The 26,584-nt window shown below is 58.8% G+C and overlaps 1 protein-coding gene across 2 annotated transcripts; it reads right to left on the bottom strand.

Moving 5' to 3' along the window:
- Positions 1-1,039: 1,039 nt before the first annotated feature.
- Positions 1,040-25,619, bottom strand: LOC119106188 (unc-112-related protein). Of its 2 annotated transcripts, none has more exons than XM_037229798.1 (12): positions 25,382-25,619; positions 23,369-23,519; positions 14,258-14,488; positions 13,727-13,962; positions 8,095-8,321; positions 6,788-6,998; positions 5,774-5,967; positions 5,265-5,376; positions 4,745-4,864; positions 2,977-3,189; positions 2,326-2,559; positions 1,040-1,279 (listed from the first exon to the last, which is right to left on the bottom strand). In XM_037229798.1, exons 2-12 carry the CDS (start codon positions 23,517-23,519, stop codon positions 1,079-1,081), a joined length of 2,130 nt encoding a protein of 709 aa, XP_037085693.1. In that variant the 5' UTR covers positions 25,382-25,619; the 3' UTR covers positions 1,040-1,078. The 2 variants fall into 2 exon arrangements, with proteins under 2 accessions (XP_037085693.1, XP_037085700.1); XM_037229805.1 differs by having other exon boundaries at positions 5,774-5,961.
- Positions 25,620-26,584: the final 965 nt, after the last annotated feature.

Genomic DNA, 26,584 nt, shown 5'->3' with positions numbered 1-26,584 from the left:
CATTACACTATTTATATGTAAAATCCAGTAACAACAAGAAATATACTCAATATTCACCTTCCAAAAAGTCCACATTGGGGCGCAATCGAGCTGTTTGCACAGGGTTAATATGGATCAGCCAGCTTTCCACACCTCAATGGAAAGCTCATGGCGCCAACGCCACTGTCGCTTAAACTCACTGCCACACATTTATTTGCTTGCTTTCATTTGGTACCTTATACAGTACAAATATGCCCGAAGGGGATGCCAACGTGTGCACAAATTAATTCCCTCTCCGCAGCACTAAGCTAGTAGCAAAAGCAGTGCATGAACATGGCACGATACGACGTAGTTGGCAGTTCACATAGCCCATGCACGGTCACGTTACTTGCAAAACTCCGACGCTCCGCCGACAAAACTCCCAGCGAGAGCAAAAACACACATTTTCACTACGCCATCCAGCCCGTTCAACAGCCACAGATCACCTTTGATCCGACCATAAGCTCAATACAAATATAAAAATACGCCTGACACCTGGTACCGCTCGGCGGTGATCCCACCTAGCACCTCATCCTACGCTCACGCCCGTGCTCACAAAGCCGGCGATCGTCCAGAAACACGGCACAGCGCGCCGGCGGGGGCGGCGCCGGCGCCAGGTGAGTACAGACTCGGTCGGCTGCGACAAGTCGGTGGCGCCCTCCGCCCCGATCGGCGCCGTTGGACGGGTCGCGGCTCCCGGCGCCTCGTCAGTGGTCTGGCCGCATCAGTCGCCACAGTTCCGTCCCAATGCTGGACCATGTCAGCTGTGACACGGCGCCAGTGTGACAGCGCCGCCGCCGCGAGCCCCCACCGGCCAGCCAGACACCACCCGGCCGGCCGCGGCTGTCCGGAGCACCGCCGCCGCGAGCCCCCACCGGCCAGCCAGACACCACCCGGCCGGCCTGCGGCTGTCCGGGCCGCCGCCGCCGCGAGCCCTCACCGGCCAGCCAGACACTACCCGGCCGGCCGCGGCTGTCCGGAGCACCGCCGCCGCGAGCCCCCACCGGCCAGCCAGACACCACCCGGCCGGCCGCGGCTGTCCGGAGCGACGGCCGTCGCTCTACCGCCAGCCGCCTGTCAGCTTGTGGAAGAGCTCGCGGTCCAGCGTCTGGCTCGAGTCCTTGGAGCGCAGCTGGAGGAAGATGTAGCCGCCGATGAACTCGTGCACCACCTTGCAGTCGGAGGAGAGGCACTCGAACACGATGTTCTCCCCATCGAACTGCACCATCATGTGCCGCACCTCCCAGTTCACGTTCCATGCCTGTGGACATGGCACGTGCGTAATCAACCGGCGCACACCAGCGTTTTCGCGAGCCGTGAGTGCACAATGATCTTGACTGTCGCTCCCTTCGCCACAGTCAGCCACAAACGCGGATCTCGCACCACTAATGCAGTGCTTGTGAGTATCAGAAAACGGCGACCGACGGAGGGGTAAAATTTGTCCTGGTCGGTTACCCATTCAGTGCACATATTTTTTACATCAAACCGGCCGCAGTGCGTCATGTCACTAAGCAGGCCGTGCCTCAAGGTTCGTAGTTATCAATATCAACCAATACAGAACGCTAGCCAACCAAACATGTCTCTGGAAAAAAATTAACGACATATATTTTCCATGGATTCGTTGTGATCAACCGATGTCAACGAGCTATGACGGTCTTACTAGACTTCAGCTCGGTTAGACCACTTGTTTGCGCTTGGGATTCAGAGCACGGTTCCATGACTATTTCCTGGAGCCGGCCTCCATATATATGTTCAGGATCCATAACTACTCTGCCTCACATTTTTTAGCAATGTAGACAACGTGGAAGACTGGTGAAATGGGAGAGAACCAGACATCCTGCATTCCCTAGACACCAGGCTTTCCAGTGGCCTCTGTTTTGTGTTGAAACCCCAATTAGCGAGCGAGTAATCATGAGCCCATCTCTTCCCTTGGCACACCAGTAAGGATACCCCCCCCCCCCCCCCCATAGCCTGGCAGCGTTAGGGGTCCATTATCACTATTTCGTTCCTCAGGTAAACATGAGGCATGCACATTATGGCTCATACGATATAACCCTCGATAAACGTCTCCCTAACCACGATTTCAACGTGAGTCCATTTAATTTTTGCATCACATACATCAAGTGCAAATAACAACAAAGCAAACACAGATGCGGGCATACACATCCCAAGCGTGCACAAGCGTGTGCAGTTCAGAGATAGTGACGCCTTACGAACGGGTTATCATGTCACACATAGGGGATGCAGAGGTTTGGGTGACAGTCCCATTCCAGCCACCGTTCCCGCCCGGCTCGGCCGGCTGCTCGCCTTCATGGTGTCGTAGCGCCAGGTCTTCGCATGGTTGCCGTTGATGTCCATGCGGATGAGGCGGTTGAAGGCGATGCCGAGCAGCTCCTCCTTCTTGGCCTTCAGCAGTTTCACCACGAAAAAGGATATTCCGAACTCGGGCTGCGCCTTCCAAGACTTGATGTAGTTCAGCTTGGCCTCGACGAGGCCGTAGTTCGCCACGTTGGCGTGTGCCTCCAGTATCTTCTGCGTGAGCTGGGGACGCACGCAGACACTCAGAGAGGTCAACGGCACGTACTTAAGACAAACGTCACGTCAAAACTTACACACACACGCGCGCACACCCACAGACACACCCACACCCACACCCACATCAGTCTGCACTGCATCTCAAAATAGCCGCCCGACCGCGCCAATCATGCTCCAGCTCCAGTCCGTGGCAATCGCCGACGATCGACGGCTGGCGGACGATTGCTTGCATCAATATTGAAGACCCCGTTAATTGGCTATCGTGTTGAGCCGTCGCAGCCGCCGTACAACCACACCACCCATGCCTGAGACCTTGAATGGAAAGGGGACGGACAGCAGTCTGCAGCGCAGGGCAACATCCCTCCCCCACGGCGAGTCGGCCACGCTGTTCCGTTGACTTCAGGGCGGGCGGCGGGTGCCCACCTTTCCGCGCAGTTTCTTGGTGAACCGGGGCGGTACGTAGTCGTCTGGCTCGATCTGCAGCGTGTGCGGACTGATGGCCGGCGTCGGGGCCGGCCGCTGCAGCGCCAGCCGCTCCTGGGTGGCGCGCACCTCCGTCTCGAACGAGGAGTCGGCCATGCTACGGCCGCGGGCCGCCAGCCGGCAGGCCGAGACCCACCGGGCGTACTGCTCCTCCTGTCGGCAGAGAGAGAGGCGGTGTCAGGCCTAGATCCACCGGGCGCACTGCTCCTCCTGTCGGGGGAGAGGGGCGGTGTCAGGCCGAGATACATCAAGCCGAGATCCACCGGGCGTACTGCTCCTACTGTCAGGGGAGAGAGGGGCGGTGTCAGGCAGAGATACATCAAGCCGAGATCCATCGGGCGTACTGCTCCTCCTGTCGGGGGAGAGGGGCGGTGTCAGGCCGAGATCCACCGGGCGTACTGCTCCTCCTGTCGGGAGATAGAGGGGCGGTTGTCAGGCAGAGTACTACAAGCGGAGATCATCGGGCGTCCGTACTGCTCCTCCTGTCGGGAGAGAGAGGAGGCGGTGTCAGGCGAGATACAGAGAGCATACTGCTCCTCCTGTCGGAGAGAGGAGGGGCGGTTGTCAGCCGAGATACAGAGAGCATACTGCTCCTCCTGTCGGGGAGAGGGAGGCTGGTGTCAGGCAGAGATACAGAGAGCATACTGCTCCTTCCTGTCGGGGGAGGAGGGAGGCGGTGTCATGTGCCGACGATACAGAGAGCATACTGCTCCTCCTGTCGGGAGAGAGAGGCGGTTTGTCAGGCCGAGATACAGAGAGCATACTGCTCCTCCTGTCGGATGAGAGAGAGGCGTTGTCAGGCCGAGATCCATCGGGCGTTCTGCTCCTCCTGTCGGAGAGAGAAAGGGCGGTGTAAGGCCGAGATACAGGGGTCGCCAGAACAGAAACAACCTTCTGACGGCGCCCGCCAAGTCGGGATTGGACAGAGCTCCCCTCTGGGACTGTGTACATGTGGAAGACATATCGGGTGCACTGCTCCTTCGGTCCGTACGGACGGCAGCAGCATCAGGGAAAACGATATCAAACCCGTAAGCGGGATTTCAACTCAGCCACACCACTGCTCGTCTTCAATGTAGGAGACAAATGCAACGTAAGCATCGCTTTTAACATATTCCCACAGTGGCGGCTCGCGGCGCTTGATGAAACACGCCAGTGAGACAGAAACTCCTCCGGTTTCGTCAAGACGAAGTCGACACAACCGCGATACCGTCGACGGCCAGCGGAGCTCACAGGCCGATGACGTCTCGCGAGGTGTGAAGAATGGGTATCCCCGTCGATTATAATAGTGACTAGGGTACTGATAACGACAATAATAGCCCTGCATGCTTGATGCTTACGGTTATGGTCAAGATGCCGGCTATTGGCAGGTCGGTCTGACTGAGGAACTACATGCCATTATTTACTAGAAAACAACAGCTGTGCTACGTTATCACCACATAACGCAAGGCTGCTAATGTCAGAGCAATAACACGAACCACCGCCAGGCAACAACCACAGACCCTCACCACACTAGGCGCATTCCCCCACCAACCCCTGTCGGTAGAAAACCGTGGATGTGGTGTTCGGTGTACTCCCTAAGCACGATTTCACTCCACTTTATTCCATCTCATACGATTGATACGGTTGACGCGCGCGTGCCGCCCGTCCGGCCCGGCCGAGGCCGCGGCACCAGCGACATCCACGCGAGACGTCAGGTGTCGGCACCCACCGACTCGCAGCGGAGCATCATGTCGGACAGGCCGTCGGGGGCCGGCACCTGCAGCTTGATCCCGTACTTGCCGCCGGCAATGTTGACGTCTGGCACAACCTCACAGCCCTTCAGGTCCACCTGGCGACGGACGGCACAACTAGACGCCACAGACACCTGCAAACGCTGAGCACTATCGCAGGTGACGGCCCTCTAGGTTCCCTGCGGACGGGGAGGGGTGGGGTAGGGGACGGGGGAATACCCCCTCCAGATTCTGAGGACGGTCAGAGGTGACCTCACATCTCTCCAGGTCCATCCAGGGCCGGAGAGCCGTCAGAACAGCGCGACCCCACTCCGCCGACACAATAGCACCGCTTACACGGCCCGCGCGTATAACCAGCTGACAGAGCAGCCCCACTCCGCCGGCACAGTAGCACCGCTCAGACGGCCCGCGCGCACCCCCAGCTGACAGCGCGGCTCCTCTCCGTCGACACAGCAGCACAACGCGCGGGCGCCACGTAAGGCTGCGCTGCGGCCTCACCTGCAGGTACGGCTGCTGGTCCGCCTCCTCCTCAGACTTGTACAGGTACAGCGACATGTCCTTGTACACGAACCAGTACCGCTTGAAGCCCTTTAGCGTGAACCGCCGCGGCCTGTCATGCATTGAGAAATTATGTCACGCCAGGTCAGCGACACACAAGCCCGACCGTGCTGCCGAGACAAGGTCCTAGGGCTGCAGGTGACGAGAATGGAGCGACGCGTCGAGACGGGAGCAATACTCCCAGCCCCGGAGGAATGCACAGACACAGTACAAGTGCGCCGTACAGGCAACTAGTGAAATGGGGCCGTCACACACAAAAACACAAAGACGTCTAAAAGTGGAAGCCTCAACTCCACTTCGAACCCTTCAAAACGAGGTGCCGAGCTTCCACCGAATCCCGACAGAGGTCGTACCGACCCTCCCTGCAGCCGGCGCCGTCCCGGCTCGGTAGCAGGCCGCGGGCGGCGGCGGCGGCGGCGGCGGCGGCGGCGGCGGCGGCGGAGGCGCACCTGAGGAAGCGTAGGTAGTCGGCCAGCCGCGGCACCTGCGTCAGGCTGCCGCCTGCGCCGTTGACATGCGTGCCTTCCAGCTTGACCTGCAGCTGGTCCAGCGCCGAGGCGACGTCGTCCTCGGGCGGCGACGGCGGCGGCTGGGCGCGGCTGGAGCTGAGGCGGGGCAGCGAGCCCTGCAGGTTCACCTGCAGCTGGACCACGGCCGCCAGGACGCCACAGTCAGGAGGCGCACATGAGGGACGCCAGACGGCTGCCACAGTTTGGGAGATAGTCCGTGCGCAAACGTTTGCTGCCATATTAACACTGGAGCGGCGGGTGCTTAGGTAAGCTGCTAATGGCGCGTGCTTCCGTTATCCTCATCATAAGATTATACTCGATAATTTCAACAGCAATTGTGCTTTCGTATTTGACTCACACAACACAATATATATATATATATATATATATATATATATATATATATATATATATATATACTTATGGCAATACAGGGGTCTGCTGATGCAGCAGTATCATTCATATAAGGTTACGCGCCAAGCTTGTGCTACACTGCCAGGCATCGAGATGTTTCATAAACAAAAAGAATATTGCTAAAATTACATTACCCGGAAGCTAAAATCACTAGCATAAATATTTGAACTCTTAATACCTGGAAATAGCCGATCTCAATGAAATTCGCACACCGTGCAGGCGGGTTTGGATGGCAGATGAAAAGCCAGATTTTTTACCGGAATCATAAATTTACACGGCGATTAGCGACTGCACCAAACCAGTGACCAAACCAGTGTTAGGTAACGGCGTCGCGTCCCATGATGGCCGCTGTCACTCCTGATACCGACCCTGCTCCCCCCGCCCCCGCCTTGCGCTCGAGATTTACCCCACCGGCTGGTGAGCGCCGTCCGCCACCCCTGCCTACCAGCAGGCCGGCGATAGCTGGTGGGTACTGCCCGCCACCCCCGCCCACCAGAGGCCGGCGACAGCTGGTGAGCGCCGCCCGCCACCTCTGCCCACCTGTAGGCCGGCGAACAACAGCATCTCTTCCTCGGTGCAGTCAATCTCCTCGTTCAGGATTTGCCACTTGGCCTGCTCGTACAGCATGTTGATGCGCACCGCGTCGTAGTTGGGGTCCAGATCGTAGAAGGTGTAGAACTTGAAGCGCAAGAGCAGCGTGTCGTTCTCGTCCACGCCCTGTTCCATGATTGAAAGCGACGAATCCAGCCACCTGGTGGACCCACAGAGCACCATTAGTGCCGGCGGCGGCGCTGCAATCCGTCTATCTCGCACACGGTAACAATAGCACAGCGTTGTCTCCAAGCCGGGTTGAACAATGCCACCCAATGACAGTTATTCCGCATCCTTCAGCACACTTGCATGCATTTTTGCTCACAGGTTACTGCATTCTCGTTATCCAGGACTTGCACAAATCGGGTTCAGCCCCGATGAAAAAACGAGGCTGAAGAATCAAGTTGACTAACGGCCGGTGCAAACATCAACATTGGTAAGTGTGGAATTCAACTAGAGTACGGCACGAGGTCTGCCTCGCGCGAGATCCTTCCATCCTTTATTCTTTCATCTACACGACTCACCATAAATCACCTAGTGAACAATGGACGGCAGCATCAAACGCCGGCAGCAGATACAGCAGGTCATCGGACAATAATGAACAAGGCGCACGCGTCGCGCCGGCCGTGCCTGGCCATTCAAGTGGGCCCGCGGAGCCGCAGTTTGTACAGCCGAAACCAACCGACCGAGCTCACTGAACGAAACAGCGCTGCCCTGCAGACGAAACGGCCGTCTGACACGCCACACCCGCCTCCGGTGCCGGCCTGGCGCTCCGGGGCAAGCCCAGCACCCGCCCCGCCCTGCAGACAGCGCGCAGTCTGCTGAGGGGGGGGGGGGGGCGGGGGCGACCCGAGGCGGGGCGGAACATCCGACTCCCGGCTTAGGACGCGGAAGTCCGGCGACGTGTCGTACGACCGTCTGGTTCCACGAGGGAATATTGGTGGCATGGATTTGGTTCCAGGAGGGAATGTTGGTGACATGGATTGAGACCGATGATATTGAAATAATTTTCTGGTTTACCGTATCAATGAAGCTGCCTCTTTTTCAGCGTGCTATGGGGACTTTGAGGACTTTGAGGACTATAGGGACTTTGAGGCCTTGGATAGCATGCAAACTGTTAATCGAATAACACCAAAAGATGCTGAGAGTAACACAAGTTTCATGCAATGTGTACGGTGGGGTTTGTTTGTGACGTTGAAGTGTAGGGTGTGGTGTTTATAACGCGCGCGTGTTGGCGCTCGCGCCGTATTACTCACGCCACGTTCATGCGCGCCCTCTCGAGCAGCGAGCGCGGCCGGACGAGGAGGCGTTGCGCCTGCGCGGCCGGCACTATCGGGCTGTGCGCCAGGCCCGAGTCCAGGCCGTCCAGGCCGGTGCCGGAGCCCGAGCGGCCGGCCGTCAGACTGTGGCTGAGCGAGCTCAGCCCGCTCAGTGAGCCGCCCAGCGTGCTGGAGGGCGTGCCCGGCGGCGCTGACCGCCACGTCTGGGGACACAGACAGCGACGGCCTCAGGTGGGGCCAACGGCACACCGACACCAACACAGGCACCAGAGGAGGGACGGGTGCCGTCAGGTGGGGTCAGCGACACACCGACACCAACACAGACACCAGGGGAGGGACGGGTGTAGTCAGGTGGGAGTCAGCGACACACCGACACCAACACAGACACCAGGGGAGGGAGGGGTGTCGTCAGGTGGGAGTCAGCGACACACCGACACCAACACAGACACCAGGGGAGGGAGGGGTGTGGTGAGGTGGGGATCCACGGCGTGCTCTTTTCAGCATGTGTTTTATTCAGGGACGAGACGATGCACGAATGAGAAAGATTGTGCAAATATCAAGATGTTCACAGGCCCCCTTCCAACTCAGTTTCGCACATGTCGTTTTTCGACGAACTGGAGGGACATGTCACCTTGCAAGTGTCCCTGTAAAAAAGCCATCGCGTGGAAGAAGGACCAAGACTGTTGTTTCCCATCACTGCAGCGCAACTTTTCAACTTCAATAGTCCAAGCTCAAGGCAATCAGAAGTGCTGTGCTCAAACAATGGACACAAAATGTATAGTCGTCAGTTGTCAAGAGCGGACTTCGGTCCTATCGGGTCTTCCCACCAGTCGAGAGAGGCAAAACATCCGTGTTTTCCATGCAAACCGGCGGGTGACGTGGCGCCAAGCCCACCCTCCTCGCCACACTGCGAAACCAGCAAAACCAGCTGTGGACGCCATCGCCAGGACCTCATCAAGACGTCTAGCATGCCCTGCATGGTAAGTCGTCGCGGGACCCCCAGTGGTGATGTGTGGCGGAGCGGCCGGGCGCTGGGCTCCCAGAGGTGGTGTGTTGGGGAGCGGTCGGGCGCTCGCCCCTAGAGTGGTGGCGTTGGCGGAGCGGCCGGGCGCTGCCCCCAGAGGTGGGTGTGTTGGCGGAGCGGCGGGCGCTGGGCTCCCAGAGGTGGTGTGTTGGCAGAGCGGTCGGGCGCTGCGCCCCTAGAGGTGGTGCGTTGGCGGAGCGGTCGGGCGCTGCGCCCCCAGAGGTGGCGTTGGCGGAGCGGCCGGGCGCTGCGCCCCCAGAGGTGGTGTGTTGGCGGAGCGGCCGGGCGCTGCGCCCCCAGAGGTGGTGTGTTGGCGGAGCGGCCGGGCGCTGCGCCCCCAGAGGTGGTGTGTTGGCGGAGCGGCCGGGCGCTGGGCTCCCAGAGGTGGTGTGTTGGCAGAGCGGTCGGGCGCTGCGCCCCCAGAGGTGGTGTGTTGGCGGAGCGGTCGGGCGCTGGGTTCCCAGAGGTGGTGTGTTGCCGGAGCGGTCGGGCGCTGCGCCCCCAGAGGTGGTGCGTTGGCGGAGCGGTCGGGCGCTGCGCCCCCAGAGGTGGTGTGTTGGCGGAGCTGCCGAGCGTTATCGGCCTCTGCGGCGGCCCGTCCGGAGCTCAGTTCCGGCCCCGGCTACCGAGGCACCGGCGGCGGCGACGGCGAGCCCCCGCAGCGGCCACGTGACGTCACAGGCCCGGGGGCCGTCTCCAGCGCGGTTTTGATCAGTAGACCCCAAGGCCGAGCAGGGGCTGGGTCGTTATGCGAATCTTGCACCCAGATGGGGGCTAATGAACAGTCGGCGGCGCCTGTCTAGTGCGGCCTGTCGGCGGCGCCTGTCTGGTGCGGCCTGTCGGCGGCGCCTGTCTGGTGCGGCCGGCCTGTCGGCGGCGCCTGTCCGGTGCGGCCTGTCGGCGGCGCCTGTCTGCTGCGGCCTGTCGGCGGCGCCTGTCTGGTGCGGCCTGTCGGCGGCAGCGGCCGCGTCCGCGTGCTGTTTGTCCGTCTGGGTCACAGGGTCAGACGCCCTTGTACCGAGGCGTCTGACCAACATGTCCGCTTACGGCCGTCGTAAAACGAGGAACACACTTAAGTGGAGCTGACAAACGCGGTAAACGAGTAAGTTGCTGTACGGAGCGTCAGCCGGCCCAGACCGTATGGTCCCCATCCGCACCGTGTCGAGATGAGACCTTGACCCGCCCGTCCATCATACGACGCGAATTATGATCGGACCTGTCGCGCCCTGTTGTAGCTAAACGGTCCGTCAGCCTCCTATTGTACCGCCTATTGTCTTCCTATTGTACTGCCATCCTCATCCTCTTCCTCCCCCTCCCTCCAGTTACAACCAGCATTAAGGCCGCGTCCCCGTCAGCTGCCCCGGTGTGGATGATTCCTCCCCTCCCCCACATATAACAGGAGGGCTCCTCGCCGAGTGCTGCCTCGGCCCCTGCCTGTAGGGAGCGCCGCGGCCGTGCCGAGCAGCAGCGCGGCGGCGCCAGCCAGCACCGAGCGGCGTCGGCGCCCGGCGCGGCGGGGCGGAGCGTGGCGGGGCGCGGCGCCGGTGACTCAGCGGGCCGCACTGTGTGCGGGAGGGAGGGGCCGCCGGTGCAGCGGTGAAGTCACGCCGGCCGGCCGGAGCTCCCCGCCGCCCTGGCGCCGCTGCTGGAGCCAACCGCCCGGAGCTCCCCGCCGCCCTGGCGCCGCTGCTGGAGCCAACCGCCCGGAGCTCCCCGCCGCCCTGGCGCCGCTGCTGGAGCCAACCGGTCGGAGCTCCCCGCCGCCCTGGCGCCGCTGCTGGAGCCAACCGCCCGGAGCTCCCCGCCGCCCTGCGCCGCTGCTGAGCCAACCGCCGGAGCTCCCCGCCCGCCTGGCGCCGCTGCTGAGCCCCGCCGGGCCCGCTCCGATTCTGGAGCCAACCGCCCGCCCCGCCTCCCGCCGCTGGAGCCAGCCGGTCTGAGCTCCCCGCCGCCCTGGCGGCCGCGTGCTGGGATGCACCGCCCGGAGCTCCCCACCGGCCCGGGCGCCGCTGCTGGAGCGCAGCCGGTCGGAGGCTCCCCGCCGCCCTGGCGCCGCTGCTGGAGCCAACCGGTCCGGAGCTCCCCTGCCGCCCTGGGCCGCTGTCTGGAGCCCAACCGCCCGGAGCTCCCCGCCGCCCTTGCGCCAGCTGCGGAGGCCAGCCGGCCCGGAGGCTCCCCGCCGCCCTGGCGCTCGCTGCTGGAGCCAGCCGCCCGGAGCTCCCCCACCGGCCCTGGCGCCGCTGCTGGAGCCAGCCGGTCGGAGCTCCCCGCCGCCCTGGCGCCGCTGCTGGAGCCAACCGCCCGGAGCTCCCCACCGCCCTGGCGCCGCTGCTGGAGCCAGCCGGTCGGAGCTCCCCGCCGCCCTGGCGCCGCTGCTGGAGCCAGCCAGCCAGAGGTGCCGCCCTGCCGCCCTGGCGCCGCTGCTGGAGCCAGCCGGTCGGAGCTCCCCGCCGCCCTGGCGCCGCTGCTGGAGCCAGCCAGCCAGAGGTGCCGCCCTGCCGCCCTGGCGCCGCTGCTGGAGCCAGCCGGCCGGGCTTCCTGCCGCTCTGACGCCGCTGCTGGAGCCGGCCGGCCGGGGCTCCCTGCCGCTCTGGCGCCACTGCTAGAGCCAACGGCTGGGGCTCACTGCCGCCCTGGCACCGCAGCTGGAGCTAACCAGTCGCCTGCGTGCCATTCTACGAAACCCGTCATAACAAGAAATGACAACCAGAACAGGTGCCAAGCTGTGAAGTTGAGATTTATGTTTGAAGTCATTTTTTTGTTCCCTCTCTGATTTTTGAGAAACACCCTACTTTATCATTCACAGTTTCGTCAGTTATTGAAGTTGTTTGTATTCTGGGATGACCACATATGGCGTGGTTTTGGCGACCCACTATTTTCCATGATTCTGTGTTCATCTGTCTCATGCCCCATACGTCTTACGTGGCCACTCAATGAAATGTAAAACTATGCACTTGTTGAAAACAACGCATCTAAGGATAGAGGATGCCTCAACACGTCTTAAGAACCAAACCCATGTCAAGCATCCCTTTCTGAGCAAGGAAACTTTGGCATTTCCTTCTTGATACCGACTTCTGCGGACTCCTCGCGTACGATGCTGCGGAAAAAGCGCCATGAGGGACGGGAAAAATCTGGAGCCTCACCTAGTGAGCGGATATTAGCGATGAGTGGATCATGGATTAACCTGGTCCATAGCGGTCGAGTTCGACAGCTGAGCGACATGTAAACATCCCGTCTGACAAGAAGGCCGTACGCAACGCTACCCGATGAACTGGATCGGCCTGTTTTGGGTGGAGGATTCAGGACACTCGCAACAAGCTTCGGTTGGCAAGCGCGCTGTGAACAAAGCCCGTGGAAAGCACTCGAGATAACTTTTCAAGAGGAGTGAAAGACGGAACTGCGTGGGCAGCAAAGAAGCACTGAACCTGTGACATGGGGATGTGAAACAAAATGACGCGTTTTTCTTAGAAAAATAAAATACTAATGCGAGCTACTACGCTGCCAGGCGCTGACTGTGGGGTCAACATCTGAGGTTACACCGGCCGGCCGAGACGGCCTGCCGACGTCGCGGTGACTGTGAGGTCGACATCTGAGGTTACACCGGCCGGCCGAGACGGCCTGCCGACGTCGCGGTGACTATGAGGTCGACATCTGAGGTTACACCGGCCGGCCGAGGTTGCCTGCCGACGTCGCGGTGACTGTGAGGTCGACATCTGAGGTTACACCGGCCGGCCGAGACGGCCTGCCGACGTCGCGGTGACTATGAGGTCGACATCTGAGGTTACACCGGCCGGCCGAGGTTGCCTGCCGACGTCGCGGTGACTGTGAGGTCGACATCTGAGGTTACACCGGCCGGCCGAGGCTGCCTGCCGACCTGGCGGCCACCCGGTTGGTCAGAACGGGAGGGGCGGCGCCGGGCCCGTGTCCAACGTCCCGTCACCGGTCAGCCGGGTGGTAAACCGGCACCGACCCTGAGCGCCGCCGGGCCGGCGTCGTACGGACGAGCCGCAGAGCCGCCTCCTCCGCCGGTCGGCGCCGCGGTCGGCGCACGGAAGAGCCGCGGGGCCGCCGCCTCCGGCCGGTCGGTGCACGGAAGAGCCGTAGAGCCGCCGCCGCCGGCCGGCCGGCGCCCCGGCCGGCGCACGCGCCCCAGAGACGGCCAGTCGGAGGGGAGAGGACATACTGCACGCCGCGGCGGCGGCGATGGAAGCTCCGTCGGCACGAGCTCGTGGACGGACAGTGGAGCTGGGGCGGAGAGCGGTCAGACGCTTGGCTGATAGGCAGCCGACTGCTTATACACGAGGGTGAGACGCCTGGTCAAGTTACCACCCAAAACATTAAACCCCAAATAACCCGCACTGATACAATCCAGCATCACAGTAAGCAGCAACGATGACTGCTCCCAGTTCTCACCACGCCACTAACAAAAGCCAACAAAGACGGGGCAAAGCCCCGCTTGATGTTCCATGCCACGTCAACATTCCACTCCAATCGACGGAAGTCTCCGGCTGGCCCGGACCCAGCGCCGCCCACGGCCTCACCCTCGGGGCATGCGCAGCGGACTCGTCCGCCCGCCGCACTCACCGAGTCGAGCAGCGAGCCGGATGAGTTGGCTCGCCGACCGGGGGAGACCGGGCCGTCGAGGCTATTGTCGCTGCCGTGCGAGGCTGCGTCGGCGCCGATGAATGTGTTGGTGTCGGCCGGCGGGGCGTCGGCGGCGCGCGCCGCCGGCCGCGCCGCCGCGTGCGACTGGAAGTTAGCCTTGAGGTGCGCTCGCGACAGGGGTCGGCTCAGCGATAACTCCTCGGGGTGCCGGATACCTGGGGCGGCGAGAAGCAGACTCATGCACCCGCAGCAGGTCAAGGCATCAGCACCGCTTCGCAAGGCGCCAGAGGACGTCATTCATCGCTGCCGAGGAGGAAACGCATGCAACGCCATGACGTCGGAGACTGACATCATCCCCGCTCCATGGAAGAGGCGCACTCGCCCGACCGCAACCGCAGAGCAGCGCGTACGCCCCCGCGCGGGACCGCAGAAACACTGCCAACACCCGCCACGGCGCAACCCGGGCCATCTGCCGGGCGCTCGGCCGGCTGGCCCGCCCGCCGTGCCCACCCAGCTGCTTGCAGAGGTCCACCACGGCGTCGAAGCAGGTGGCGCTGAAGTTGACGCGCAGGTCGACGTGGCGCAGATCCGGCAGCTGCAGTCGCAGCGTCTTGTGCATGGGCGTGAAGATGAGGCTGGCGTCGGCGTCCACGCTGTACTGGTCCAGCGTCGACTTGGTGCGCAGCAGCCAGCGGCGCCGCTCTGGCCAGAAGAGCGCGTGGTCCGACCAGTCCATACCGTCTGTAACACGGCCAACGACCCAGGTCAGATACTCGCTGGCCTCTGAGCCCGTGCGTCACGGGGGCAGTCCGGCCACTCCGCGCCGTCCCAAACCAAGCCCGCGCGAGGAGCCCACCGCTGACACCGATGTGAATAGCCTGTCAGCTGTCAGCAGGAGGGCCGCGAGGCCTCCCAAGCACGCCCACATGTCACTGGGTCTGACCTCAGAGGCTCTAACAGCCATCATCGCGATGCGGTTTGGCGCTAAGACACAAATTGTTGGCCTTTGTACTCAGCCTCTTTGGTCGTTTCCCGACACAGACACCAATCGAGATAACGCCATGCTGACGTCTGTGTTTAACAAACGAGTCGGTCACCAAGACAGCAAAGAACGCTTAAATAATTAGTTATCCCCCCACATCTGACGGGCATCAAACGCTGACGGCCGCCAAGGTCGGCCTACGCCGGCGATCGCTGCGCCGCTGCCTCGTCACCCGATAATCGGCCGGGCGAGTGATGACAGCCCACACGGATAATGGGAGATCGGCGCCAGCCATGGCGCTGTCTCCGACACGGTGGTCACTCGGCGCTCGAGGTCACCCACGGATAGTGGGAGATCTGCGCCAGTCATGGCGCTGTCTCCGACACGGTGGTCACTCGACGCTCGAGGTCACCCACGGATAGTGGGAGATCTGCGCCAGTCATGGCGCTGTCTCCGACACGGTGGTCACTCGGCGCTCGAGGCCCCCACGGATAGTCGGAGATCGGCGCCAGTCATGGCGCTGTCTCCGACACTGGTGGTCACTCGGCGCTCGAGGTCACCCACGGATAGTCGGAGATCGGCGCCAGTCATGGCGCTGTCTCCGACACAGTGGTCACTCGGCGCTCGAGGTCACCCACGGATAGTCGGAGATCGGCGCCAGTCATGGCGCTGTCTCCGACACGGTGGTCACCCGACGCTCGAGGCCCCCACGGATAGTCGGAGAACGGCGCCAGCCATGGCGCGATCGCAGTGAAATATTCCGAGCATCACACATGAAAACTGGTGAACACGATCGTGAAGTGACTAGCGCAGCCAGTCGGCCGGTCCATAAGGAGACAGACCGCTCTGCTGCTGTTCAGACCACACGCCGTACGCAATGGCTCACTGCAGCCAATCCGGCCGGCTCGGCTGGACCAAACCAGCTTGATCTCGAAATAGTCTGCACGAACTACTTTGAACGAGTCCGCAGGCGTCTAGCTCAGGAACAAGAGGGCTTTGTGTTTTAAAAGGAGCGGGAGTGTGCACTTCACTAGATTACCTTTAAGGTGGTTATTTCGATTCCCTATACAAATGCATAGCGAATCGACATTCCCTATACAAATTTAGAATACTCCCATTAAAGGAAGTTTTTCATGTTCGTACGGGGTTTTTAACTGAAATTTCCATTTTGAAGATCATTCGGTGCAATGCACCGCCCTGCTCTTTTTAAGACCTAATCCCTCAAGTCTCTGAACTACACACCCACAAAGATATGCCCACTATTTCGTGCGGACCATTCCAAGGCCATTCACGCATGCCAACAAGACAATGCCAATAGCCTTATTCGTTTTAGAATAGCCAGGAGAATGGACATATATATATATATATATATATATATATATATATATATATATATTGATGTTGATATTGATATTTCGGGTAGATGCTTCTATCCAAACGTATATCAGACTTGTCTTCGTTTCGACAGAGGCATGTAACCAAAATATCAACATATCGATCTCTCCATTCTCCTGCCTAGCCTACGAGGAATAAGGCTATAGAGCCGAGGTATTTATATGTATAATGTTCATCGTAAATGCATTTAGCAGCTTACGTAATTTGGAACCAAATGCTGACCATGCAAGCATGCATAACGCCATAGCAGCGTCCTTCAGATCCTGCCACCCTATAGATTCTAAGGCGTTCAAGGCCAGATTCGTTGAGCCGTTCAGATCTGGCGTTCATGTGGAAGACTTCCAAATATAGTGTACATGAATCGGGTCTCAGTCAATGTTAAGCACGTTGTGCAGCTTTCACTCGCGAATCACGTTTGCGCTACGTAATATACGAAGTTGAACATAATTATAGTTATTACTGAAACACGACTTATACTTTAATAACTTGATAACACACGAGTAGTGCCACAACCGGCCATGCAAGTGCAAGCAACGTCTTAAAATCACGGAGAAATCTGCAAGCACAACCCGTGAAACGACAAAACGCGAGCGCGTAACAATAGTTGGCTCCGCGAACACTTCCAACACCGCTCGTGCCATATCTCGGCGATTTTGACGTACGGGAAAAGAGCGCTGGGGTGGCACTTTCAGAAGGCAAGTTTGGCAGCACCTCAACGTCACACAGGCGTTCCATGACGCAATCATAAAATGACGCATTAAGGAGCGTATTCACTAAAAATATAAATATACTAGTGGCTACTCATGGCTGGAAACAGTTTTTTTCCACTTAAAGCATACAAATATTCATAATCGAGCTTATTTCACTACACCCGATGCTCGCTTTAACATCTCCAAATGTGGAGCATTCCCGTTAATGTCTCGAGCGCCCCACATAACATCTCGAGCGCCTCAAGGCCACATGGCCGGGTGCGATGAGAGACAGGATGTGAATGAGGCCGTGCAGACCTCCAGCCAGCCTGCGGAGCCCACTCCGCGGCGGAAACGGCATATCCCGCAATGGTCTCAATCTGAACAATGAGACGGGATGCGGCCGAACAGTGGTGGCGGAGACTGGCGAGCAGCGTGTTCTGCATACACTACACCCGCCTTTCAAGTATTCTGACCACAGGACCATTAGTACTTGGCGTCCGTCGCGAAATGAGCCATCAAGAGTAATCGATGCTGATGGCAGACCGTCAGTGACATGGGCTTCTGGGCGTCATTCAGCGGGTTCGGCGCAACTGGCGGCCCTCGCAGCGTCTCCGTAACCAGGACTGGTGTACATCGGATCAAAAGCTTCAGTCATTCCCTGCTGTTGGTCCATGAGCGCTAACTGCCTGTGCAGCGGCGGCTGCTCTTCGTCATACGTCCGCTCAGTGGCGTCCGTCAGAGCCGTCTGCGCGCCGCTGCCTCTGGAGGGAGGTCAGTCGCCCGGCGGCCCGGCCCGCCGCCGCCGCCCGTCAAACAAGGCCCGGCTGTCGGCGGCCCGGTACACTGGCGTGATGTCACCTCCCATGGACCGGTGCACGCCACATGTGCCGCGGCCGGCCAGCCGCCGAGGGGAGCGCCAACGAACCGCCGCACCGCCGGCCGGCCGACACCGGCGCGTCGGGGGAGCGGGCTGCACCGCCGCCCGGCGGCCCGCCCGCTGACGGCGGCCGTGCGGCATGACGTCATCCGATTACCGACAAATTGGACGGGATTCAAGTGGAGTGACGACATCCCGCGACATTCCGGCAACACGATTCATCGCCATGAATGGTAGTGAACCCTCGCAAGTTCACACGGCGGTCACATTGACGCAACCATACACTGCGATAACACCGGGTCATGCTGCAGCCCAGGTCTGCGCACGATCCTGCCTGGCAACCGCATGGTGGTGCAGGGCTGGCCCCGCACCGCGGCCACCGGCAGCCAGCCCTCTCTCTCTCTCTCACGGCCGAAAGGCGACACGCCTACTCAACTTGCGGAGCGAGCATGCGTAGCACAACGCGGCGTGACACGTCCATTTGACCTACTCGCAATGAGCCGCCCTGGTAGCCCAGTGGCGTATGCACTCCCACGGATGATCCACACATGAGTCAGTTAATAGTACCAAGTCATTCATGCAGCCAGTCCCATACCGTATCCCCTTTCCATGACAGAGTCTAACGACGCTCCACTCCGGAGTGGCCAGCCGGGCGGTCCCGGGCGGAGCGTACTCCGCTGGCGCATGGGGAGAGAGCATTTGACCACCAGCTGCAGCCCGGCCTGAGCATGGTCGGAGCGCAAGTACGGGGTCGTTAGACTGCTGCAGCCGTGAGCGGCCGGCCATCGTCAGCCTGTCTGCCGACCGCCCGGAGAAGGCGGCCCGGTGTGTGACGCCACCCGGCCTCAGGGACTGCCCGGCCCGCAGGGCAGACCCCACACACCGGCGCGGAGACACCAGCACCAACACCGCCTGCCCGGCCCACAGGGCAGACCCAACACACCGGCGCGAAGACACCAGCACCGACACCGCCTGCCCGGCCCACAGGGCAGACCCCACACACCGGCGCGGAGACACCAGCACCAACACCGCCTGCCCGGCCCACAGGGCAGACCCCACACACCGGCGCGGAGACACCAGCCCGACACCCCGCTGCCCGGCCCACAGGGCAGACCCAACACACCGGCGCGAAGACACCAGCACCGACACCGCCTGCCCGGCCCACAGGACAGACCAGACACACCGGCGCGGAGACACCAGCGCCGACACCGCCTGCCCGGCCCACAGGACAGACCAGACACACCGGCGCGGAGACACCAGCACCGACACCGGTTGTCGACCGCATGAGTAAGCCTGGCGCCGTCCGGGACGGACGGCGGCGAGACATGACCAGTCACGCAGCAGATGGCATGACCAGCCATGCCGGAGATACGATGGCGAGCCCTGCCGCGACAGTGCAGCGACACCGCACCGTGACGACAGTGGCACGCCGAGAGGCGACAGCGACCGGTGCACGTCGTCTTAGAGGGAAGCCATTCTGGCCTACGGTGGGGCCGACGGCTGCCGACACCAGCGACGCCCGCAAAAGGATCCAAACACGCTAAACACCAGCCGTTCCCCATAAGCCAATGGAAGCCCATTCCTTACTGAATGGGGTAAGCTCATTACCTATCTGTGACGTCACGACCCAAGACCACTCCTCGACCGAGAAGCGAGGTACGCGCGTTTGTTTACAAGTAAGTCGTCGGTGCTGGCATATCCACGCATAGCAACGGTCGATGCGGTTGGCGGTCCGGTATGTCCGGCCAATAAGGTGATCTTAATCTCACGCGGATAGTGTGATCGGTAACGGTGCCTTTAGCCACACAACTTGGCACTAACTGCCCATTCGCGTTATGTTCGAGCGCGCCAATCCTGCGCGCATTCGGCTCCACGGGGTTCAGTCAGCTGATTCCACAGGATTCTACAGGATTCCACTTGTGGCAATATTGAAATTTTAGGCGTTCTCCACTGACGTGTATCTATGACGTCACCCCAATGGGCAGAAAACCCATTGGGGTGAAGTCAATGAGTGAAGTCAAAAAGAGAAGTCAAAGTCAAAGAAAACGGGCCGTAAGTCAATGAGGATCTAAACGCAGATGTCAACATGCCAAAGCAAGTTCTATAACGCGAAACGCCAATTTGACCCGTGTTATTATTCACACGGTGTAACCACGTAAAAAGGAAGCTTATTAGATTCGCAGATTCGCGCTAGTATATCAATCACGGCCAGCCTGGCCGATTTGTCACAAACGTCAGTCCTGCTTGTCAGCCATAAGCTGGCGTACGTCGGCGCGACGTTCGTCACTCTTCTTTCACATCACAGAGGGTGCGAGCCGCCGAGTTTATTTTTTCACACCATTTCAGATCCGCGCGTGCACATATTTCATCTGATTTCGGAGCACATGCGGCCCACGTGACGCTTTCCGGGCAAGAGTCTTTGCCCTCAGAGCCTGTAACTGGCGTCCCGTCTCAACGGGAAGGATTTATACCAGTAAATCGTGCCTGCAAGGGAAAGCTGCCTGAACCGTACAAACACCGATGTCCCTCGAACATGGTGGCTGGGTGGGAGCGCAGTCACGCAGGATACACCAACATAGCGACGTGAAGTCAGTTTGGTTCAAAGAATATCCGGATACAAGGCGGGTGGTGGGATGGGAGCGCAGTCGCGCAGGATACACTAACATAGCGACTGTGAAGTCAGTTTGGTTCAAAGAATATCCGGATACAGGGCGGGTGGCCATGGACGTGAGCGGAAAACAACAATCTCAGCATGAAGCGCGCAAGGGTGCTTCAGCCGCAGTGGCAAACCAATCTGCGGGCCACGCAGACAACCCTTCTTATGACTTCATATGAAACAATCTTGACAATTGATTCTGATGACGATCTTGCTGCGTTAATGTACAGCTACCGGAGCACACAACCGTCGAAGAGGGCTGCGATGCGAATGTGGCTGAATGGTACCGAGCTATTCTGCGCCGTGGTTAGCTCCTGTCCTTCACGGCGTGGTAGCTCCTCGCCCTGGTGGAGGACAGGGGACCCGCGAAGCCCGGATAGGCATTAGCGAGAGCAGGCCCTGCTGGCCAGGTAATCGCTCTGTCGCCGTACCACGGGATCAATCCACTTGACTGAACCAAATGACTTGTCATCACCTGACAAGTACAAATCTTAGTCCCCAACCAAGGCGAGCAATGATCAGGCACGACTTAGTGATTCCCATGCATTGCGCAACACACGGCAACATCTGAGCGGAGACAACAGGGAGACTAAAAACGACGAAACGCGGCGCCGGTTCGAGTCCGGATCTTCTCGGTCAACTCCGCCGATTTGGTGCCGCCGTCACCGGTCTTATCTGCTCAGTCCATTGCCCGTTCAGTGGATAGCACATGACTCAGGAACAGCGCTGCATAGACAGCGGCCTTCCAGCCCGTTAGAGCGGCCAGCGCGGCTGAGTTCGGGGTGACCTTCGTCTGAGCTGACGCGTCGGCGGCCGGCCGGACGGCTAAACAACACGGCGCGCCGCCGCCACAAATGGTCACGGGCTCTGGCGGCGCTGTTCTGACCGGCGCCACCACGGCCGCGGCTCGGCCTGCCACCGGGCGAGATAAGAGCCCAGCCGAGCCCCGCAGCCCCAGCGGCACCGGACAGCGCACGACAAGGCGCCGGCGCCGCCTGCTGACCCGCCGACAGGCACAGCTGCGTCTGCCGGCTGAACCCGATCGCCCCCCGGCAGCGCTGAATGAGCTAACTGACGACCGGACGCCGCGACGGCCGGCCGGCGCCACGTGCCCGGGCGCACGGGTGACGCCCCGCCGGGGTCACGGGAGCGCCGCCGCCGTCAGCTAGGTCATCCACCAGGACGCTATTCGCGTCGGCCGCCCGCCGCCGCCGGCGCAATGCAAACATATCGCTGATGATCTGCTGAGAGGTCGGATGAGCGAGCAGACGGGCGGGAAGCGTCAGTACCCCGCCGGGGGACCGGAGGACGGGGGAGACGTCGGTATCCCACCGGGAGAGGGAGACGGGCGGAAGCGTCGGAGATCGGAGGGAGGTGGGAGACGTCGTATCCCACCGGGGAGGGAGTACGGGGGGAGACTACCCGCCGGATCGGGAGGACGGGTGGGAGACGTCAGTATCCCGCCGGGGAGACGGGAGTACGGCAGACGCAGCGGCGACGGCAACCGGCCGAAAAGACGCCACGTCATAACCCAGACAGATCATAGCGGCAAAGCGTCCAGCCATGCCCGTCAACAGAGGCGATGGGTGGAGCTTTAAGGCCGTGGTCAGAAACACGGTGTTTTTTTTATCGCGAAGATAGCTTAATATACGCGACCTAGCCTTGGCAATGATCACGAGGAAAAGAGCGTTAGCGGTTCCGCGGTCCGTGCCATGCGGCTGCACGTCGCTCGGCTCCACGCGGTCCGCGGGCACGCCCGGTCTGCGGACGGCCGGCGATCCCCGGCAACGGAGCCGGCGGCGCGTGCCGAGCGCGGATGACCCAGCCAAACATGGCGCGCCGGCTGGGGGCGCCAGGCGCCGCCGCTGCGGTCCCGAGAGGAGCAAGACGGCCGTGTCGTGACTCCGTGCGATGACGTCAACAACGTGACTACACGAGAGGACGATACAGGATCGCTTGTGTGAATAATTCACCGTGACGTTCGTTGTGCCACTGTTGACTGTAGCCACAAAGGCTAGTATACGTCGTGATTGTTGTTCAGACCCTGACATCATACCCCACGGTTAGGTGCTGTCTTCTGACAGTAAGGCTGGCGGTTCGAGAGATCCACATCTAGAACCGGTGTTCAAAATAAGAGAAAAAAAACAGTTAAACCTCTTAGCCAGTGCGGTTCGGGCCACTTGGCCGGCCGAACACATACCGATCGAACGTGGCAGCTGCCGACAACGATTGCGTAATCTACCCCCTTTTTCATTTAACCCACAAAAGCACTTCACTTTTATGGGCGTTTCAGCTCCAGTGTCACCACCACCCGGCCATTGAGATCAGTGTCACCACCTCCTGGCCAGTGATGGCCAGTGTCACCACCACTTGGCCAGTGACGTCCAGTGTCACCACCTCCTAGCCAGTGATGGCCAGTGTCACCACCTCCTGGCCAGTGACGTCCAGTGTCACCACCACCCAGCCAGTGAGAGCAGTGTCATCACCACCTGGTCAGTGACGGTCAGTGTCACCACCTCCTGGCCAGTGACGGCCCGTGTCACCACCACCCGGCCAGTGAGATCAGTGTCACCACCACCTGGTCAGTGACACAGCACAGTGACTGGCATGATGGTAATGCTGGCGGAAAGGAGTCACCATCGCCGAAAATGACGGTCGGGTCGCAAAGAAGCATCACGAGCTCACAGGATCCGTGACACGACCAAGCCGCCCGCTCCCCACCTCTGTCGCTTGATCTGGATCCAACAAACGAACAGCACGTTAACAGCTGACCATATAGAACAGCTGTGTCCCGTAGAACCAAGCGTTTGTCGCCTTTTTGCTGTGTTTTAGATGCTGAGTGATATCCCTGGTGCAGATTATGGAGTTAAGAGAAACTGACCGCCTGGTACAGGCTATAAGTTGTAGTAAACCCTCGTGCACGTTACGACGTTCAGCGCAGGTTATGATACTGAGAAAACCACCTGGTGCAGGTAACAATGCCGAGTGAGCACTTGGTGCGGGTTCACCGCTCACTTACCCATGCCCTCGACCAGCTTGAACATGACGCCACCGACGTGCATGTCCCCGCGGACACGGACACGCTTCTCGATCTGTAGGTCCGTGACCAGCACGGACAGCATCCAGAAGCCGTCCACCTGCTGGCCGTCCACGCGGAATCCGGACGCCATCTGCGCACCCAGGCCCCGGCAGTGTCACAAGGGAGTCATGCGGGTGTGGGGCGTCCACACAGTGAGACAACATGGCCCAGGCCCCGGCAGCATCACGAGGGAGTCACGCGGATGTGGGGTGTCCACACGGCGAGACAACATGGCCCAGGCCCCGGCAGTGTCACGAGGGAATCATGCGGGTGTGGGGCGTCCACACAGTGAGACAACATGGCCCAGGCCCCGGCAGTGTCACGAGGGAATCATGCGGGTGTGGGGCGTCCACACAGCGAGACAACATGGCCCAGGCCCAGCAGTGTCACAAGGGAGTCATGTGGGTGTGGGGTGTCCACACAGTGAGACAACATGGGGGAGTTCCAGTGCACTTGACCATGTATCCCCCAATGCTCCACATGCCAGGGTACACTGCATCCTCAGTCATGAGCTGGTATTGCACGGCGACCAGGCCCTGGCCACTGGTCCGGACAGGACACTCAGATGTCTCACCACCTACAGTATGGTGGTTTGATGTCTCACTATGTACAGCATGGTGGTTTTCTGTGAAACAAGTCCTGTGGTCTTAAATAACCTGGGTGACCATAACATTTAACACTTATTCTATCATTTATTTTTCTTTGAAGAACAAAAATGGATGGGGATGGGGCAGGGCATACACTCCTGGGTACCCCTTGAATATGCTTGCATTCACATTTGAGATCAGTTCATGGTTGTCATGGTCTAGAAAACTACTGCAGAAGAGAGTGAACAGAGAATTGAAACCTTTTTATAGCAGGATCCCACAAACGACTCCGGACCAGTGTGCAAGAATTGACTGAACTCATCCCCATGATGGGTGCCAACTGGCAGTTGTGCTCCCCCACTATGAAACTGATGTATGCCCAAGGGCTTCCAAAGGGGGAAGCATGCCAAAGGGGAAGCTCAAGGTGGAGGTCCCCACCAACACCATCACAATTTCTCCAAAGGTTATACTTGTGGTCATTCCCATATCAGACATGTTTTCATGAAGTAATGAAAAGCTGTTGGGATTTCTCAAAAGCATGTAGTGAACAAGATGCTTTGTTTTTATATACCAATTTTGCACCTGGCTTAAAATAGCAGTGTGCTTAAATGTGTCACCTCTGATACAACTTACTTCCCAAAATTATCTGAGGGTTACTTAGTTATGCAATGGCATTCTAAAAAGGTGTCACCCTTTAATCTGCATGACAATGCTATTAGCCATTGTTTTAGTTATTAGCTATTAATAGCATTAGCTATTAGCTATTCACCATCTAAATACCCCAGTAATTGATCTCTCATTTTGAAGTGTACCAAACTAAAAATGCAAATTAATCATATCACCACAGAGTATAAGGTGGTAGCCTAATCTTGCTTGAGTGTGGCCACTGTGAATGCATTACAACTTTTGATAGGCATCCATGAGATTGCATGATTTTTATAGAATATCTGGAGGTAACTCAACAGCTTTGTCTTTTAAGCATAATATCCAATAGCATCCTAACACATGTAGTTGCCTAGAGACCAGAGTCTAGAAATGATGGAAGTTTGAGATGGTGATGCAATTGCCCTTCTTTAAGAAACCTGCCCTACAATGTTACACAGAAACACCAACTTACATGCTTGATTTTCCCCCTGCCCAACCACCAAATGCCTTGGAACATTTGCTGCAGGTCTGTGACATTATCAGCACAGAAACACATAGTGTTTTCATTCAGACTCAACTAGAGAACAACTTGTCTCACAACTTGCAAGCCACTTGTTGCAATGCACAGTTCTCAACCAGCAACGAATAAGTGACACAAGGTGATGGATTAGGGTACATCACACGAGCACACAATACAGGAGATTACAAGCTGATTTCTCACCTTTCGACTTGATGGTGCTCCGACTCGAGTGACACCACAGCGGTACCTTGTTTACAGCACACCTTTTTATGGACTAAGAGCAACGATGCGACATGGACTTTATGCACCGGACATGTAGACTGGTTTGATATAAGAATGATGGACTAAGGTATGGACAGAGTAAGACTGTCAACACCCATCAGTCCTTCCTGCTACCCTTGGGCTCTCCGCGCCACTCCTCCACAACCACTCACTCCCACCACCTTCGCTCAAATGACAGCGCGCAGACCGCACCGGCCTAGTCAGCTGAGCGCATCCTGAATGTAAACAACAGCAGCAGCTGACTGCAAGAAACGTGACTAGCAAATACTGAATGTGATGCTACGCGAGCGCCATGTCTTAAACTGCAGAGTGCATCTTTGTTCATATTTTTATTTATCTGCGTATTGCAACCACTAAAAAAGCACAACAGAAGACAATATATCAAGAACGATCAGAGGGGCGCAGCCCACACACTGGTAAGGGGGAAACACGGTTAGCAAAGGCCCCATGATGGTGAAGCCCCCGCCCCAACAACAAAGTATCACCGGACACAGTGCCCTCAACTTCAAGGAAGCCCAATTTTGGGGGATTATTTATGTTCTTCAACTGCAAAAAAGCCGAAAATATCAAAAGATGCAATTCTGTACATATTTTGAATCAACGAACTGAAACGATGGTGCATGAAGTGGCTACATTGAATAATCCGTCCGCGCTGTTGGCTTTTTACAGTTGAAAGTGCACTGCGAGTCCATTCAAATGATATATACTTAAAATTGAATGCTTGCCAAATGACATGTCAGGTGGGGCAAGCCAGCTTGTCATTTGGCAAGCATTCGCTTTTAAGCAAATGTCATTTGCATGGTCACACAGTGCACTTTCAAATGTAAAAGCCAACAGCGCGGACGGATTAATCAATGACACTTACGCGCCTAGGCGTTGGCCATACACACAGCATGCATATATTTCGGTCAAAAAACGTTCGAGAATTTCCTTCATGCAGCAGTAGCGGCGAAATGTTGGCTGTCAGTCATGTGTCGGTCGGTTGTCGACGGCGGTCCGCCGAAAGGCCGGAATTCTTCGGTGGCCTCAGGCCGCTGACTTCATTAATAAGAAAGCATTCTGAAGTAAAAGCTAATCAATTGCTGAACTCCAAAGCAACTGCCGGTCTGTATGTCATAAACC

Source organism: Pollicipes pollicipes, unplaced genomic scaffold, assembly GCF_011947565.3.
Source record: "Pollicipes pollicipes isolate AB1234 unplaced genomic scaffold, Ppol_2.1 Scaffold_2555;HRSCAF=2994_pilon_pilon_pilon, whole genome shotgun sequence".
NCBI classification, from domain to species: domain Eukaryota; kingdom Metazoa; phylum Arthropoda; class Thecostraca; order Pollicipedomorpha; family Pollicipedidae; genus Pollicipes; species Pollicipes pollicipes.
This window is presented reverse-complemented; position numbering and strand designations above follow the sequence as displayed.

Excerpts from the sequence above, each read along its gene's own strand:
- LOC119106188 (XM_037229798.1), bottom strand. The coding sequence starts at position 23,519 with ATGGCGTCCGGATTCCGCGTGGACGGCCAGCAGGTGGACGGCTTCTGG. Across the intron at positions 6,999-8,094 it reads AGGGCGCGCATGAACGTGGC|GTGGCTGGATTCGTCGCTTT; the intron begins GTGAGTAATACG and ends TGGGTCCACCAG. Across the intron at positions 5,377-5,773 it reads GACTACCTACGCTTCCTCAG|GCCGCGGCGGTTCACGCTAA; the intron begins GTGCGCCTCCGC and ends AATGCATGACAG.